At 35.2% G+C, this 17,962-nt stretch overlaps 1 protein-coding gene across 2 annotated transcripts in view; it reads right to left on the bottom strand.

Annotated features, from left to right (window-relative positions):
* SPAG9 (sperm associated antigen 9) overlaps positions 1–17,962 on the bottom strand; it is a 76,092-nt gene that overhangs the window by 20,546 nt on the left and 37,584 nt on the right. For both annotated transcript variants that reach the window (XM_006176972.3, XM_006176973.3), the window contains exons 6-17: positions 13,187–13,244; positions 11,987–12,139; positions 11,467–11,518; positions 9,685–9,815; positions 6,539–6,595; positions 5,347–5,520; positions 4,915–5,044; positions 4,130–4,219; positions 3,710–3,877; positions 3,110–3,281; positions 1,621–1,839; positions 1,145–1,340 (exon numbers count right to left, since the gene is read on the bottom strand). In XM_006176972.3, coding sequence (XP_006177034.1) covers positions 1,145–1,340; positions 1,621–1,839; positions 3,110–3,281; positions 3,710–3,877; positions 4,130–4,219; positions 4,915–5,044; positions 5,347–5,520; positions 6,539–6,595; positions 9,685–9,815; positions 11,467–11,518; positions 11,987–12,139; positions 13,187–13,244 — 1,600 coding nt within the window. The remainder of the gene's footprint in view (positions 1–1,144; positions 1,341–1,620; positions 1,840–3,109; positions 3,282–3,709; positions 3,878–4,129; positions 4,220–4,914; positions 5,045–5,346; positions 5,521–6,538; positions 6,596–9,684; positions 9,816–11,466; positions 11,519–11,986; positions 12,140–13,186; positions 13,245–17,962) is intronic.

The following is a 17,962-nucleotide window of genomic DNA, read 5'->3' as shown; positions in this document are numbered from 1 at the left end:
TTCAACAAGAAAGGAAAAGAAGGAAAGCAGGCAGGCAGGCAAGACAGAGAGAGAAGGAAGGAAGGAAGGAAGGAAGGAAGGAAGGAAGGAAGGAAGGAAGGAAGGATAATATATATATGTAGTTCAGCAATTGTACCAGAAATAATTATCAACATACTACGAGGCCCAAGGTACAGGTAAGGGAATTAAGGCAAGGTAATGAAATATAGCCATTAATACCCAGACTATAGTTAAGGTTCTCTCTTAAAGTTATTTTGAATTCTATGAGTTTCTTCCACAGGAGAGGAGGAAGGATGGCCCCTTTGTGAATAAAGGAAGGTGAATTATAAAGAATTTTCAAAAATAAGTTAATGAGCTGAAACATGATTGTACTCTATCCCAAACATTCTTTCTTTTGGATTGCCAGAGGACACTTAGTGAAAAATATATAAGTGGGCGATCAAACTCAAAACAAACAAATCAGTAAGTCTAAAAAGATGACTTTATTCTTAAATTAACATTTAAATGTTAATAAACACTTGGTTGCTCTCTTCACTATGAGGAAGAATACTAAATTGCTAAATTCTCCAGTTTAGACAGATCCTCAGTCAGCTTTCTATAAGGCCTAGAGAAGACAAGAGAAACTATTAAAGAATTTGCTAAATGGGCCTAGATTAACCTACTTTTTGAAGGAAAAGCCTAAGACAAATTGTTTTCTAATAAAATGTTTGTAGGAAAACTGAATTCAAAAGGTCATTCAAACCCACATGGGAAATTTAAATAACCAGTTTTGCTGACAGTGTGGAGTGAGAGTAAGGGTAGGGATTAAAATGGCAAAGAGTTATTCATAAAATGGAAGACAGTGAGTGCAACAATTTTTTTAAAATCATACCAGAGAAGAAAGTGACTGGGAAGATTCTGACTAATATACTTTATAGGCAAGATTTTTTTTAAGTTGGAAGGAATAAAGAAAAAATGAGGGGAAATATGTCCAGAGAGAATGCAGTAGAAGAAATAGATGAAGACCTACTGGAAATAAGTAATAACATCGAAATCTGCCACAACAATGTCAATGAGTGGGAATATTTTGGCTGCTTGAGATCATTTTGGGTCCTTTTATGTGTGTACTTATCTGGTTTTCTAAGTTGTTAACCCATGTGTATACCTTGACTGATACACTGGTGAGAGGTCTTCTGGGATTTGAACTCCCAAAGGATCTGTAAAAACATGCTCCGTGTACACGCCAGCTTGGGCGCTGTCCACAGTATCTTCAGCTGACCCTGAATTGCCTTCTGTGGCTTCAGTTGCTTCTTCTGCTGTTGGAACATTTTCATCAGCCTCACTATTTTCTGCTTCCTTTTCTACAAAATAAATAAAACATGCAAATTATTCCAAGTCTGAGCTTTTCTCTCAATAATTTCCCCCAAACAAACCCCTCCTCTAAAAACTTCCACTCCACCAACCCCTTCTCCACACTATATAATGAAATTGAGAATTCTTGATTTCATTTAACATTCATTACAGCATCTTCTTTCAACCTCTTTCATCCTTGTTACTTTAAGATCTAAGTAAAGTCCTTAATGAGGCATCTGCGACAGGCGCAGGCTCTATACAGATGGTATCTAAGGAGGACAGGTATACCTGGTGGTTTTTCCATCACTGGAGAAGTTCCATTGGTACTAGGGGAAGTGGCAGCTGCTGTCACACCTTCTGCAGAGCAACCAACCACCGTGATGCCTCCAAACAGGCTGTCTGTCTCTGCTGAACTATTACTTGTCATGCTTCCACATAAAGACGCTTTGTCTACCTGTCCAGATTCTGAAAGCTCTTCTCCTGCAGGGTAGTCCGTTTCTCGTGCTCCTGAAAAACAAGATAAACCTTCTTTCAATAGCTAAGTAAACTCCTATAAATAGCATTTTCTCCTATAGGAGAAAACTATAGGTTTGAAATAAGAGTGTGAATGTAGGACACATAGCTATTCAAATATACTACCAAGATGGTCAATTTAAATTTTATTTAAACTAATTAAATTTCAATTCACAAATTGAGAAAGTAGCTTAAAAAATTAAGATAATACTCTTATTAATACAAGCACAAGTAAACATGAAAATGTCAGAAATGACACTTCTCTTCTTACTATGAGCTCTTCAGCAGCCACCAATTGAGGTTAAAAACAACGAAATCTAAGTATATCTGACAAGTCAGTGAAAAAAAATGTTTAATAATCAAGATTACTATTTGAAACATCAACTTTCACCACTATTAAAAATTAATACACCCAAGGTATATACAGTGCCTTAAGATATTAGTTAACACATTTAAAAACTAAGCATTTACCATATAAAGGTTAAATCTCTTCAGTTCCCTTTATTTAGAAAGCTGTTTTTACTCTTATCACATAAAAAACTTTATTACAGTAAAATATACATACATATATACTACATAATATTTGCCATTTTAAAACCATTTTTAAGTATACAATACAGTGGCATTAATTACATTCACAGAGTTGTGCAGCCATCACAGCTATCTATGTCCAAAACTCTTCCATCACCCCACACAGAAAACCTGCATCCATTAAACAATAACTCTCTGCTCCCCGAGCCCCTGCCTCTGGTAGTCTCTAACTTACTTCTGTCTTTATGAATCTGCTCTAGACAGCTCATATAAGTAGAATCATACAATATTTGTCGGGGTTAGTCTGCTTTGCATAAATGTTTGCAAGGTTAATCTGTATTATGGCATATATTAGAATCTCTTCCCTTCTTATGGATGAGTAATATTCCACTGTGTAGATATATCATAAACCTCTTTAATTTTTAAACCAATGTTTTAACATCATATAACACTTAATCCAGAACTTTAGAAGGCCTTACCTTACTAATCAATGTAAATAGCCCCTTGCCCTCTGCCTCCTATGCATCTTCTCACATTACCATTGCTTTATTTTCTTCACAGCAACTGAAAATATCTAGCTTAGTGATTTGTTTCTACTTTATTTTTGGTCTTCACCAATTAGAACATCAACTCCACAAGAGAGCTGTGCACAACTGTATCACCAGGAACCAATCAGCTCCTGCCAGGAAGGAGAAGTGGACAGTAGGAAGAGAGGAGCACAGGTCACTCTTACCTGGTACGCTTGCTATACACAGAACATGAGAGTTGCAAACAGTGAAACTGTCTAGGATGTTGCCTGGTTGAACAGCATCAATAATGATAACTTTTGTAGCTGAATGAGTGCTGGTACAGATCCAGATCAGACTAGATAATTCTTCTTGATTTTTTAACTCTTTTTGCTGTTCCTGCATAGGCAAAGTAAGGAAAATGAATGTTTAAAATGATATGTATGTATAAATATTTATATGGCTGTGCTGTTACAGCAAAGGCCAATACTATTTCAAGTTTATTTCCAGATAACCAGCTTTCAATAATAATTAGAAGACTAAAAACTAACAGTTAAAGCACATCAGTGAAAAAAAAACATTGTATATCTTGACTGTGATGGCTCTTACCTGGGTGCATACATTTGTCAAAACTCTCTGAATTATACCTATTCCGAGTGTACACTTTATTATATGTAAAATATACCTCAGTAAACTGATTTAAAAGGTGGGGGGTGGTGAGGAGTAAGCAAGGGCACAGTAAGTAATGGACCCAGAAGTCAGTTTTAGATTAAAGAGCTAAACTAACAGTCTCAGAAACCAGGTCAAACATGAGTGCACACACTTACCTTAAGTTCCTGATCTAACTTGTCTAAACTACTCTGAGATGCACTTCGCTGTTTAGTGCCTTCTATGTCCAAACCAGCGACATCCTTGTAAAATACACTTGCTCCAACAACAGAACCGCCGTCTCTAGTCTTCCCACCCGATAAATTGACTCCAACAGCACACCACAGCTTTTTTGGGTTTAAACAGAAAAATGGTATTAAGTCATTTTCTTTCTAAAACTACATAGAAGTTTTCACATTTCTTTAAAAACATCTAATGATTACAAATAGAGATCTCTAATGTCCAAAGATCTCTAGTATAAAACTACAAAATGGACAATAACCTTGCCCACAGAAATAGAATTTAAATGTTTTTGGTTTTTTAAAAAAAATTGAACCACAGTTTAAGTAATACTACCTTTAACTTCAAAATTAATTTACCTTCATTGATGTATCTTTTTCATCTAGAGGTCTGAGATAGACAGGCACAGGTAAATTTTTCATCTTATTTTCCCCTTGTCCATTGGTTACCTAACAATTGGGGAGGGGAGAGAAAGACACACTGGTAAGACTCATCAGAAGTGAACTTACAGAACCACTGAGACATAGGCAAGCGGTGCTGTTACATATTTACTCTTTCAAATCAAGTTCCATTTAATTTTGTCATTCTTATTTGAAAAATAAGCACAAAATCAAATGGCAATTAGAGAAAATAAGATGCTATGGGAGCTCAGAAAAGATACACTACTTCACGCAGCTGTTAGTGCCTGTATGTTTGTGGGACTGAGTGTGTGTGGGCACGCGTGCCTGTGTCTGAGGTAGGGAACACGGAATGCACAAGTTCCTGACGACCTAAACTGAGCATTAAGTTAACTTTGAAAGGTTCCACGATAATGGCGTCTTAAAAATTTTAAACAATAGATGCTGTTTTTTTTTTTTTAATGAACTCTTCAAATATTAAAACAGAACAGGATATCTCAAGTCCCATGCGCTCCTCCTATTGACCCCTCTCCCTCCTCACAGACTCAGGGGCATTTCTTCTGACCTGCAGGGCTCTAGAAAACAGCCTGAAAACCACTGCCCTCAACACTTCTCTAAACATGGGCCATATCCATGCAGCTTGAAACGAGCGGGTCTGGGATGTGTATTTCGAGTCTTTCACGCTCGGGCACACTCTGCTCCCCCTGCATCTCCTGCTAGATGCTCTTACCATGTTCACACGTTACCTGCTTGTACTTCTGAGGCAGACTCCAGCCAAAAGCCTGCACTCTACCATCTGCCTTCTGAACGTGCGCCTTCACCTGACGATACTGTTCTCTCTTTTGTTCTCTGCGCGAGGCTAAACTAGCTTCAGTTCTAAAAGGAAAGGAAATTTCCCTTTTTAGTTAAGTGAATATAACATCAGCTCATCTCCCCTACTCTGCTAAAACAGCAAAAATAACAAGAAAACATTACTTTGGCATCAGACACTTTACAGACACTGTATAATTTAATGTTAACGCCTCTGAGATATGTTACTTTACTTCAAGGTAGCCAAGTTACAGGAATAGTTTCTTTATAGACATATCCAAACACTCATAGCTAATCTGATAAGGGGTAAGAATATTCCGAACTATTAAGTTATTTAGGGCATAAACCCTAGTCTCAAAAATACTTACTCTTCACTTAGGAAATCAAAGGCTTTGGACTTATCCCCAGGGAGTTGAGATAAGGTGCTGCTTCTTTTCTTGACTGAAGGAGTAACATGAGAAGTGGGTGCATTGTATTTCAAATTAACAGGTGGTTCGGGCTTCTTAGCAGTGTTACTTGAGGAGCTGAAAAGTCGGCTGAAGCTAAAATGAAAATAAGAGGATGTGTGCGTGAGTGCATGTGTGTATGTATAACACGCACAGTGAAGAACAATCTATAATTTTCTACAAATTCCAGCGAGCTTTTATGAGGCAATGAGTGAGAGACAGGCAAAAAGGTTGTAGTCACACTACAACCTTAGCAGTAACAAACAGCCAAACTCAGACATTCAAGAAAGTGAAACTATTGCTTAGAATGGCAGATCTTGTTCTTTAATTAGCAATTCTCATAATGAAAGGAAGAAGCTCTTAAGTATAGGGAACTTCTTGTAATGAAGAAATAAAATAAGATGGTTCCTTTAGCCAGCTCCTACTTGGTGCAATATAACAGTGGTTGTTAAACAGCAAGGTTATAGCTGCATAGTTTGGACAGAAGCTTAGTAAGCCAATTCTAAAAACTGTCATAATAAAGTACTAGAAAATCTATTACTATTTTAACACACATCTTAATACATTTTCTTAAACCTTAATTTAAATAACAATTTTTACATTTACTCAAAAAAAAAATCGTTTCTATTAAATAGCTGATTCACCAAAGAGGGGTAAGTTTTAAGCACAGCACTTCTGGCACAAACATAGTTCAACTCCAAAACACACACTTAAACACTGCTCAAACCCCACAAACAAAAACACTAATTCTTTACTTTATAAAGTTCCTTACAATCACACAACCAGTGAATCAGTAACTTACTTAATGGGGAATCTAGGAAATTAACAACTCTAAGAATAATTCCCCATTATTTTATTTAATTTAGCAGAAGATTCCACCAAATGCATAAGCAACGTGATGCAGCTTACAACAGTATGATTTTTTTTGTCCTCAAGAACAGCCTTACCGAGCTGGCACACTACATACCAAAAAGAAAAAGTTCAGTTTAGCTATATACCCTAAATTTAAGAAAGAAAGTAAGAAGACACAAAATTATTCTTGAAAATAAATTTTACTCTAATCTTCTTGTCTGAAAGTACTGTCTAATGTCATTATGTGTTTTTAGATACTTACAACTGCCAAATGCTTGACCTTTTTTTTTCCTGCATGGCTGGATTTTCTCTTGATGCTCTATAAGGAAAGGGAAATAGGCAAAGAGGGAAGGAGAGCAGGGATGGAGAGATAGGGAGGGAGAAGGGAAGGGGAGGAGGAGGGAGAGAGAGAGAGGGGAGGGAGGGAAAGAAGGAAAAAAAATGTGTTATTAGTGAGGCATTCCAGCTTTCTATCTGAAGAACAAGGGACCCAAGAAGTCCATGAAACACACAGAGGAGAGGCAACAAGTTCAGTTATTTTGATCTATCATGTGTCAGTCAGTCCATTAAGGCCAAAACAACTAATGTAAATAAATACCATCCCTCCTGCAAGGAGCCCAGTCTATTGATAGAGACAAGATTGTCATCTGTGCTGGACAGACAGCCAACAAGCCTGAATATTAATATTCAAATTTTTTATTGAAGCGATATCCCTCAACTCTCCCTTTTATCAAAATACTGCCTTATAAATCCTTGTCTCTATATAAAGGCGTCATTCATCTAATATTTCCAGATCTCAAAAACTAGTTCTGATGGGCCATTCTTCCATCACTGGAAAGCTGAAGAGGATAAAAAATAAACTGCATTGACAGGTAATTCAACAAAAAAAATTTTTGTAAAGCATTCTAAACTGATTTAGTAAGACTGTAAGAATTCTGCCATCACTATCAGAGCCCCCTTCTGACTTCTTTTATTTTTTATTTTATTTTTTAACATTTTTTATTGATTTATAATCATTTTGCAATGTTGTATCAAATTCCAGTGGAAAGCACAATTTTGCAGTTCTAGATGAACATATATATATTCATTGTCACGTTTTTTTTCTCCATGAGCTACCGTAAGATCTTGTATATATTTCCCTGTGCTATACAGTATAATCTTGTTTATCTATTCTACAATTTTGAAATCCCAGTCTATCTCTTCCCACCCTCCGCCCCCTTGGCAACCACAAGATTGTATTCTATGTCTATGAGTCTATTTCTGTTTTGTATTTTTTTTTTAAGATTTCCACATATGAGCGATCTCATATGGTATTTTTCTTTCTCTTTCTGGCTTACTTCACTTAGAATGACATTCTCCAGGGACATCCATGTTGCTGCAAATGGTGTTATGTTGTCGGTTTTTATGGCTGAGTAGTATTCCATTGTATAAATATACCACTTCTTCTTTATCCAGTCATCCGTTGATGGACATTTAGGCTGTCTCCATGTCTTGGCTATTGTAAATAGTGAGGCTATGAACATTGGGGTGCAGGTGTCATCCTGAAGTAGGGTTCCTTCTGGATATATGCCCAGGAGTGGGATTCCTGGGTCATATAGTAAGTCTATTCCTAGTCCTTCGAGGAATCTCCATACTGTTTTCCACAGTGGCTGCACCAAACTGCATTCCCACCAGCAGTGTAGGAGGGTTCCCCTTTCTCCACAGCCTCTCCAGCATTTGTCATTTGTGGATTTTTGAATGATGGCCATTCTGACTGGTGTGAGGTGATATCTTTTTGTAGTTTTGATTTGCATTTCTCTGATAATTAGTGACACAGAGCATTTTTTCATGTGCCTATTGATCATTTGTATGTCCTCTTTAGAGATATTTTATTTTTTTAATACTAAATTTAAAACATCTTCTAATTCACTGGAGAATGCTAAAAGAAAGCTACCATTTTTTTCACTTGTTGACTATCATTTGGCTGCTAGAATTAAAAATAGTAATTAAAAGTGGAGCCTGCCTATATGCCTCATTTTTTAATATATTTATTATTTATTTAATACCCTTTAAAAGCTGGAAATAAGAATATACTTATTAGTACATTAGTTTCTTTGTCCAACAAATAAATATTAGAACACTGATCTTCCTTCTTAGCAGCTATAAGCAATTAGAATTTTTACATACTGTAACTTTGCTATGCAATACATTTCATTCATTAGTATTAAGTAAATGATTTAATTATAAAGAAATAAAAGCTAGGTGTTAGAAAATATGTTCATAAACTTTAAAACAGTATGTCACTGTGCTCTGTTGTTAGTAGATCTGGTGGGACAATCCAAACTCAAAAATATGGGCAAATTAGGGGGCATCTAATTCATAAATTTCTCAAGTAATTTTAATTCTAAAATTAAAGTAAGGCATGCTGTTACTGAGGATGTGACCGTTAGATGGCAGCATTACATGATATTTAAGATCCAACTGACAAAGATGTCAATGGAAGTTGCATTTTGCATGAATAGTCAGAAAGGGGGAAAAATCAGGAGTTATTTTACACGAAGACAATGAGTAAAAATGATTGATTTCCTATTTAATATACGAAATTTTTATCTCTTCCTGATATTATTGCAAAAGTAGTGTCAATTTCTACATTCCTTTGAAAAATGATTGTTGAAAGAAATTTTCACATGTTGAACTATGGGAAGTCATTCTTGTTTAAACATAATTTAACTCAAATTTTATGCTGACTAAAGCCTGTTTGTGATCTATCAAACATATTGTACATCTGCTTTAATTATTAAACAAAAGGGTGCAATGACCAGAAGTCAAGAATGTCCATGTTTAAAATAAAGGTTAAATGCCTTCTTTTCCTAAGACATCAAAGCTGGTACTCCTTCAGTGGAAAAACTTCCCTTTCCAGGTAACAAAGCCATACTGGCTTGCTGTGTACACGTGGATCTGGGTTTTTTTGAAACCTTGAAGGAATGTATCACTCATTTGTCTGATGTTCTTTGTTCTGACAAGATATAAAACTATGCTGAAAACCATGCTTTCTCTGGAGCAGTTCCTCAGAGTTATCTAAAAGGCTGTCTCCTGAGGTACTGTTTTCAGTCTTGCTCAAATAAAACTCTTTTCTGTTCCTATTAAGATTGTTTTTTGATTATTTTTGTCAACAGACCAGCATTTAAGTAATCACAATAGCTTTTTAGAGGTTGTGGGACAGACAATTCTCCAAGAGCCCCCACTTGCTCAAAAGGCACCCACTTTGATCACACTCTGTTATTAACTGCCAGTATTTCTTTAGATCTCTCCTAGTACACAGGGCAAGGGCCTTGGACCCCCAAGACAGGATTCTAGTTCTGAATGAAGAATTATTCAAACCTAGGAAACAGTAAGTAGAAAAACACCAGAGGTACTTCTCATACAAACCGAATCATCTCCGTCCATCGAACAGCTTCCTGAAGCTCCATCAGCCTCTCTTTATACTGGTTTCTCTCCATTAGAACTCGGGCCATTTCTACTCTAGTAAACCGCTTCCTCTGGGCTGTGGGAATATCACTCTATAATGAGAAGAAGGCTACAGATCACTCAGGGAGCCTATGTCGGTTTTAGTGTTAGCTCAGACTTAAGCAAGTCTTTAAGATTTTAACATTCTTTAATTTTTGTAATCTAATGGGTAACTTAAAGATAGCCTTATAAAAATAAAATCAACAAAGAGATTTAAATAATTACTTACGCGTGAAAAGAAGTAGACAATTTAATTTCTGAATATAAATACACAAATTTGAACATATTATAAAGGAAATACAGAGAACAGAGCAGATTTTGAACAAAACCAAGAAAGCTGTTATCTCCACAGATTTAATATGCTCACCTGGAAGTGTTGTTTTCACAACAGTATTTTAAATTTATGTTCTATAGCAAATGCTAGTTATTCAGAAATTAGTTTCAAGTTAGTACCAGCAGAGGTTCATTTATCTCAAACTACCAATCCGGGGGGGGAGGGTATAGCACAGTGGTAGAGTGCATGCCTAGCGAGCACGAGGTCCTCGGTTCAATCCCCAGCACCACCATTAAAAAGAAATACATGAACAAATAAACCTAATTACCTCCCCCTCAACAATAAATAAACTGAAAGAGTTTAAAAAAAAAAAAAAACACCAATCCATATACACACTCAAGACTAGTGTAAAGAGTAAACTTACTGGCCAAGGTACTCAATGCTATGCATCACTAAAACACCAAAAGAAACGTGAGATGGTGACAGCAGCGTTAACCAGAATTATTCTTAGAGAGAATGGGGATGTTAAGCATGGTAAGATCCCAAAAGGGAATGCTCAAGTCAAGTTCCTTCTACTGCTGATTTCTACAGGCTGTTCAGGAGGGAAAGGCTGGCTGAGCTGCAGGGCTTTCGTTTTGCTGAGTGTAGTATGCACATTTTGAATCAAAGCTGAAAGGCACAAGACTGTAAGAAAGAGTCTGAACTTAGCTTAGCCCTCAGCAGTCTCCTCCTTCGTCCTCCTGCCACAGAATTTAACCTCTCGTTAAAAAAAAACTCAAACAACAAATGATCAAAGGATTTTCAGTTTGCAACACAGCAATCTCACTACTAGCTTCCCTGTAAAACCCTGGAAATCCCCTGGAAAAACCAAGAGCCTAGCACTATAATGTTCAAAACAACAGCATTGCTTGTGGTAGTAAAAAGCTGAAAACAACCTAAATATTCATTAACAGGAAAACAGATGCATAGATTGTAGCACATTCATGTAATGGGATATTATAAAGCAGTGAACATGAAGGAACTACAGCACTGTGTACTACAGTACAGGTGAACATCAAAAACCTAACACTGAGAAGAAGCAAGTCTCCAAGACTAAATACACAGAAAACACAAAAAGAATGAAAATTAAATACCTTTAATTAAAGATACGTGTATGTGTGGTCTGATAATTTTTTTTTTAAGTTAAGAAAACAATTAATACAGGAGAATAGTTTCCTCTGGAGGAAAAATGAGCACACCATATGTACCTAGAAAGCTTAGCATATGGATACCATGTGGGAGCATGACGTATCCTATTCGTGACTACAAACATGATTTTGACTTCCCCCCCCCATCTTTATAATGCTATATCTAAAGCCTAATTAACAAGGTTTCTCCGAAATACTAACATGTGGTAAGGCAAGAAAATAAGTCCAAAATCATAAACCTACATCATCATCCTCTTTTGCTTTTTGCCTTGCATCTTCAGCTTCTGCACGAGCTCTAGTGGAGGGAAAAAAAATCAAAACATGTTATCTTGAGTTAATTTCACCATTTTAAAAAATAAAAAAAAGTCAAAAATTTTAACTACCATGATTACTTTCCTTTTTCCAAAGAGAGTATTTAGCTGCCTTCATTTAGGGGAATGTTATCATAGCACTGTTCTCAGAAAACCAGGTATTAAAGCTGGGTAAAGGAAAATAATGAATGTTTATAATTCCCTGATTAGCAATATTTGAACAGTTCTAACTTTTTCACATCATTACATCCACAAAAAATTATAATATTCAATAAATGGAAGGGTCTGCTCACAGCGGAGGCAGTCAGCCAAGCAGTTCACCCTACCCTAGGCAGCTCTGTGCCCTTTGTGACTTGAGAGGACTACAGGCATCAGTCTCAGGGTTACACCTCTAACTGCTGTGGCATGCTGGAAAAGACTGCTTGGTTTAGAACAACATAGTGGAAACTTACTTCCTAAGCTCTTCCTCCAATTCTTTGTTCTTTTCCTCTAGCTTCATTTTGGCTTGTTTCACAGCCTCCAGCTCCCCTTGCAGCACATCTTTTTCACAGGTCAGTTCATCCACTTTTGCTATCAAATCATTCTTCACTACATTCAATGCATTTCTAAGAAACACATAGTTCAAGTGCACCATTACAAAAAAATATTCTAACTCACAGATTACTTCTCTTGTAGACTAAAGTGAACTATACAATCATAAAGCTAAATAATAATCAAATATTTTAAAGGTATTCTACCTGATGCTGTTTGTAGATAAAGGTAAAAAAGAAAAAAATCCACAAAGCAATGGTCTAAGTTTTTACACCTCCCACTTATCAAACAAAGAATAAATGTATAAAGCAAGGCAGATCACCTAATTATAAAAAAAGTCAGAATTAAGTAAGATTAAAGCTTTAACAAATAGTATAAGGGTAGTGTTGTTAATAAGCTCTAAAAAATATTATCTAATCAATAAAGTAAAATTAATTCTTGATTCTACATTTAATAATTAATCAGAAAAAAGCCTAAACTTGAAAACAAAAAATCAAGATCTAGTTCCTTCTGGGTATAGTGGGCACAGGACCTCATTACAGCTGCCTTCTGTTTTGGATATATACAGAAGTTCCAAAGTTGCTCTGACACAGCAAATTAACAAAGGGGCCTGATCTGCTCTTCCACATGGCTCAGTCCCCATCACACTTAAACAAAACTCCAGAGTGTTTGAGAGCCTAAGACGTCACAAGTTGCACCTGAGACCCTGCAACTGTGGAGGACAGTGCTGAAGAGGAAGACTGGTATAGATCAAAACATTTATACAGAAATAACAGAAGCCCCAAGAGGAGAGATAAGAAAACAGAAATCCCAGAGGAGGGAGCAAAAACCACAAAGGACACAACCAGAAGATTAAGAGAAAGGCATGAATACTTGTAGGGTAAAAAGGAGATCAAAATCTGTTTCTGAAAAAAACAGAGCAATGAAACATACCTATCAGTGAGATAAGGTCCCATTAACTATTTGTGTACAGTGTGCACATACAAGCCCATACGCAGAGAAGGGGAAGGAGATGGGGTAGTGAGACTGCATTTGTGCTGTATTAAATTAAAGAAGTGCCACTGATTTGATGAGAAGAAAATTCAGTATCTGTTCCCTGTTAAAATTTTGTAAATACTTACTTGGTTTCCAATAGTTGTGTATTTTCTAATATAAGATTCTCAACTTCACGACCCATTCCTATCAAAGATAAAAGATTAAAAAGTTTGAAAATAAATTTATCAAAATCATATAAACTTACAGTAAGCTATAGTCACAAACTTAATTTTATAAATTTTACCTGTCCTTTAATAATCTCATTTTGTCTATAATTTCATTTGACATATCTAATTGTACGGACTATAAAATTATAATTATCTACCAAAAACAAAGCTAAAGATTTTGTAGCCAATTCTTTATAACTGTTAGTCTGTATTTTGTTTCTCATAGACAGTATTTCAAAGGAATAAAGACTTTTCTGCCAAATATTTTAAAAAGCAGCAGTATTTATGGGGAAAAAAGAATAGCATTAATATAGATCAAAAACTGTTTCCAAATCACATCTGATATGGTAGGCCTTTGCCTAAAAACTAGGTCTTAACAGAGAACAGGCAGAAATAAGAAAGACTGAACTCCAATGCAGATGAAACCTTACCAAAGAAATTATGGTCTTAAAGCCCATGCATTCCATGTAAAGCAAAAACAAAGAACAAGAAATGTTTTATATAAAAAACAGCACGAAAATTGATCATTAATCTGTAAGTTTTATGCATGATATGAAAAACATCTGAAATCACAATGTTATGATTTAAGGCATAATGATGTGCAAAAGACAGAAATTAAGATGATGTCTTTCATTCATAAGGATGCTCTGGTAAGTTATACCTTAACAAATGCTTTACCAATACTTTGTCAAAATAAAATCGAATATAGAGTAAAAAATCCCAGATCAATACTATAAGGTTTCTTCAAAGTGCCACCTCTGTTTAGTTGTTAATTTATAGAACTGTACCTAATAATTTAATGAGTCCTATAAGGTAGGTTAATGTTGGAAAATCACATACAATGGAAGAAGTAATACATAAAACACACCCCTAAGAAGGGAAGAAAATATTTCAAAAGAAAACAACATAAGATAAAGAAGTTACCATGTCCACTTATTTTCAAAAAGAGATAATATTTCAGATGACTTAAAGATAATTTAAACCAAAACCAACCTAGGAATGCTAAAAATTCAATGCTCACATACGGACTCATATTTTATATATTATAAATTGTAATTATCTCAAATATTCTCAAAGAACAGGGTACTTCTACCATGAAGAATAGATATTAGAGACAGTAGCTTATTTAATCATCTATCTATGTATTCTCTAAAAACTGAAAATAAAGACAAACTGAAAAAATTTCCAAATTTCAATTCAAAAAAGAATTTTGGCAAGATACGTGAAATACTTTATTTAAATATTAGTGTTAACTTTTCAATAAAGCTATAGAGTCAGAGGAAACAGGGTTGAGGTTGGCTGAAAGAAAGTTTATATAACGACTATGTTTGCTAAACTCTCAAGCACATAGGCACATATGCATAAAAGCTGAAAATATGTGCAGGGCAAAATAATAATAATAATAATTGAGCAGAAAAAAATAATGAGAAAGCATTAAATGAGAACAGCGGCCAAGAACACCTAGCTTTAAAAGGCAGTAATAATAAAGTATTTAAAAGCATACACACCAGAATATTCCCCTGGGTAAGCAGCCCAAGAGAAAACATGAATGAGAATCTCAATTAGATTGTTTTCAGAAAGCAAGATCTACACTCATTTACTTCAAAATGAGAGAGAGAAGCCAATAAAATTGAAAAGATATAAAGAAACCAAACACAATACAGTATATTATAAACAGGAAAAAAATGTTGAAATATGTACTCTATGGAAATTATATCCTATAATGTAGTTTCTTAAGTTTACACATTCCCAGTGAGGAGTTCTCTTAAAATCTAGTGTATAAATGTAACGTGATCAATAGGACTGCCTCAAATTTTCACTTTGAAATGTGTCAATAAAAACTGGTAACTGTTAAGAAAAACATAATATGAAGTGGCCCTGCTCCGATTCAAGATTCAACTAAGGATAAACTTAGGTCTAATGAGCAAAAACCTGTCTGATAGTTTTTAAAGTAATAGGCATCTCATTTGCATTTTAGCAATGATTCTCAAGCTAGGTCCCATAAATGGGCTTCTGAATTATCTGTTAATTCCTTGAGAAAGTATGCACAATTTAATCTATTTCTGTAGGTATGTTTTTTCAAAAGTACACTAGTCTCTTACAAATTCTCCTATAAAGGAGTTTTAATTCCAAAAGATAAAGAAGCATAGATTTAGAGGTGAAACAAAACTGTTAGAGCAATCCATTCACTTAGTTGCTGTGCTAAGTGCCAAAGACTCCACAATTAGCAAAAGTCATAGTTATCTTCACCACATTGAGCTTACAAGGAGACAGGTACATTAAAAATTACAGTGAAGTATGAAGAGTGGCCTAATAAGGTGCAGTGCCATGGGAATATATTTCTAGACAACTGAGCTTTAACTAGGGGATCAAGGCAGAATTCCTAGGAGAGGATGTGCCACTTAATCAAAGACAAGAATGGGATAACAGAGATACATAGTTGTTTTTTTTTTTTTAAAGCAAAGAAGCAAACAATCCTTCATGACTGGTTGTGAGGAGAGATTAAAGCAGCAGAACTGAGCTGATGGTGAGGTCATTCATTGAATTATTATGTGTTGGTGTAAAGAACAGCCTTGGAAGACAGGACAACATAGATGTTGATAAACTGAGCTTTAGGTATATGAACTATGAAGCTCTTCAAATCATCTTAGAGGTGTCTAGTGGGCTGTCTGGAAGTCTGGGGATCTAGAAAAAAAGTCTTGGATGGAGATAAAAATCTTTGGGGCAATTAGCCATGAAAACAACAAAGAACAAGAGCTAAGATTTCCCAAACATGGGAGAAGGCCTGAACTAGGGAAATCTGAAAGATAAGCCAGAGAAAGCAGATCTTGCAAAGAAGACTAAAGAGGAATAGTCAGAGGCAGGAAAGAATACAGGGAAGTCACAGAAACCCAGCAAAGATAGTTTTAAAGACAAATGATATTTGAAAAGTCACGTGAGATAAGTGAGCAGAACTTCTGGATATAGCAAATAAGAAGGTTGCTTCAGGGAAGGTTAGTGCGGGGCAGAATGCCAGACTGCAGTCTGCAGAGGTGCAAGTGGGACAGTGGAAATCCTGCTAGTTAAACGCAACCACACTTAAGAAGTCTTTTTCCTACTGGTGTATCACAAGTATCTAAATAGTGCTAGGCACACAACAGACAACTACTTCGTTGATACTGCCGCATAAAAGTATGACTAGAAATGGGAGGAGAATGAGTGATATACAGTGGGAAGGTACTAAAGATACGGGGTCAGAGGTGGGAAGTGTTTTTTTTTTAAATGGAAGTGACCTGAACATATTTAAATGGTAACAGGAAGAAGTTAGTAAAAATAGTGAAGTTGAAAATACAGAATTTAATCAAGAGAAAGAAAAAGATCACTGAAAACAAGAAAGTCAAGGGATTAGATGCTGATCAAGTTAAAGGACAAGCTGTGGGGGGTTATCTCTTTTAAATTATTAAAACTGGAAAAAAAGTAATCTAAATACTGAGTATACGTACGACTGCAAAAACAAGAGAATAGTTTTACAACAACATAGCATTAGAAAAATATATAGTAATTTATAGAAATGGACTATGTACTTATTTATCAACCAAAGATCAGTTAAGGAACGTTGGGGAACAATTTTGCTAGTTTAACTACTTTCCATTTCTTGAGTATTGTACCTCAATTGCTATCAGTGAACTGAACAGAAGAGAAGCCAAGGGACAACTATATGCCTGGAGATTTCATCTATTATCTTTGACCAAGAAATATTCATGTAGGCATAAATCTCTATACTTAATGTAATATATTAAAATCTAATATGGAACATTCTAGAGATAAATGTATCAATATCTGCAATAGGGAAAAGACAGTAGTTTACAATCTATTTCTTATTTTCAAAGTGGAAAGGAAGCCAGAGTATCAGAATTTTGCTTTTAACCTATTTATTATGCTTAATTTTCTGACTTAAAGAATGGACGCTTTCAGAAAATATTTGATTTAAATGAACACAATGATTTCTAAGTACTAAGTGGCTTCTTAACGCTTTACAAAAAAGTTTGGGGCCAACAACATCAATAATGGTATTATTCAATATTGGATAAGGCAGCAGAGTATACAAACTAAATTTAAAAAGCACTTCATTCTAGTTAAATACAAAGGGAATGCATGCAGGAATTTTGGGGGGATGATGTATATTGTTTCTGCTGGTGTTAAACAACTATGCATTTGTCAAAACCAAGAATTCACCAAAAGAGTGAATTTTACTGTATATAAATTTGAATATAAGTTTAAACATTTGAAAATTCTTTTTCTTTTTTTCCCCAGTTTCAGTTTTATTAGGTATAATTATTACAGTCTGACTGCACATATACATTATATTGCATGTAAATACATATATACAATATACTGCACATTTTGTTTTAGTTTACATATATATACTGATCATTGTTTCTAAGAACAGATTAGAGCTTTAGCTTTTTAAACTTACATAGTTGTCAAAGCAATAAACCCAACCACAAAATAAGAATCAGCAGAATGTGGTAATCCAATTATAAAGGACAGTCAAATGTGCTTACACATATTCAAGAAATCAATCATCTAAGTTATAAATAATAAGTAGTTCATTTGTGTCCTTACTTTTTATCATCTTTTTTTAGATTCCACTTATAAGTGATATCATACGGCATTTTTCTTTCTCTCTGAAGCCCACATCGCTTAGAATGATGA

The sequence above is a fragment of the Camelus ferus genome, chromosome 16 (genome assembly GCF_009834535.1).
Source record: "Camelus ferus isolate YT-003-E chromosome 16, BCGSAC_Cfer_1.0, whole genome shotgun sequence".
In the NCBI taxonomy this organism is placed as follows: domain Eukaryota; kingdom Metazoa; phylum Chordata; class Mammalia; order Artiodactyla; family Camelidae; genus Camelus; species Camelus ferus.
The sequence above is the reverse complement of the archived record's forward strand: the minus strand, read 5'-3'. Positions and strand labels throughout refer to the sequence as shown.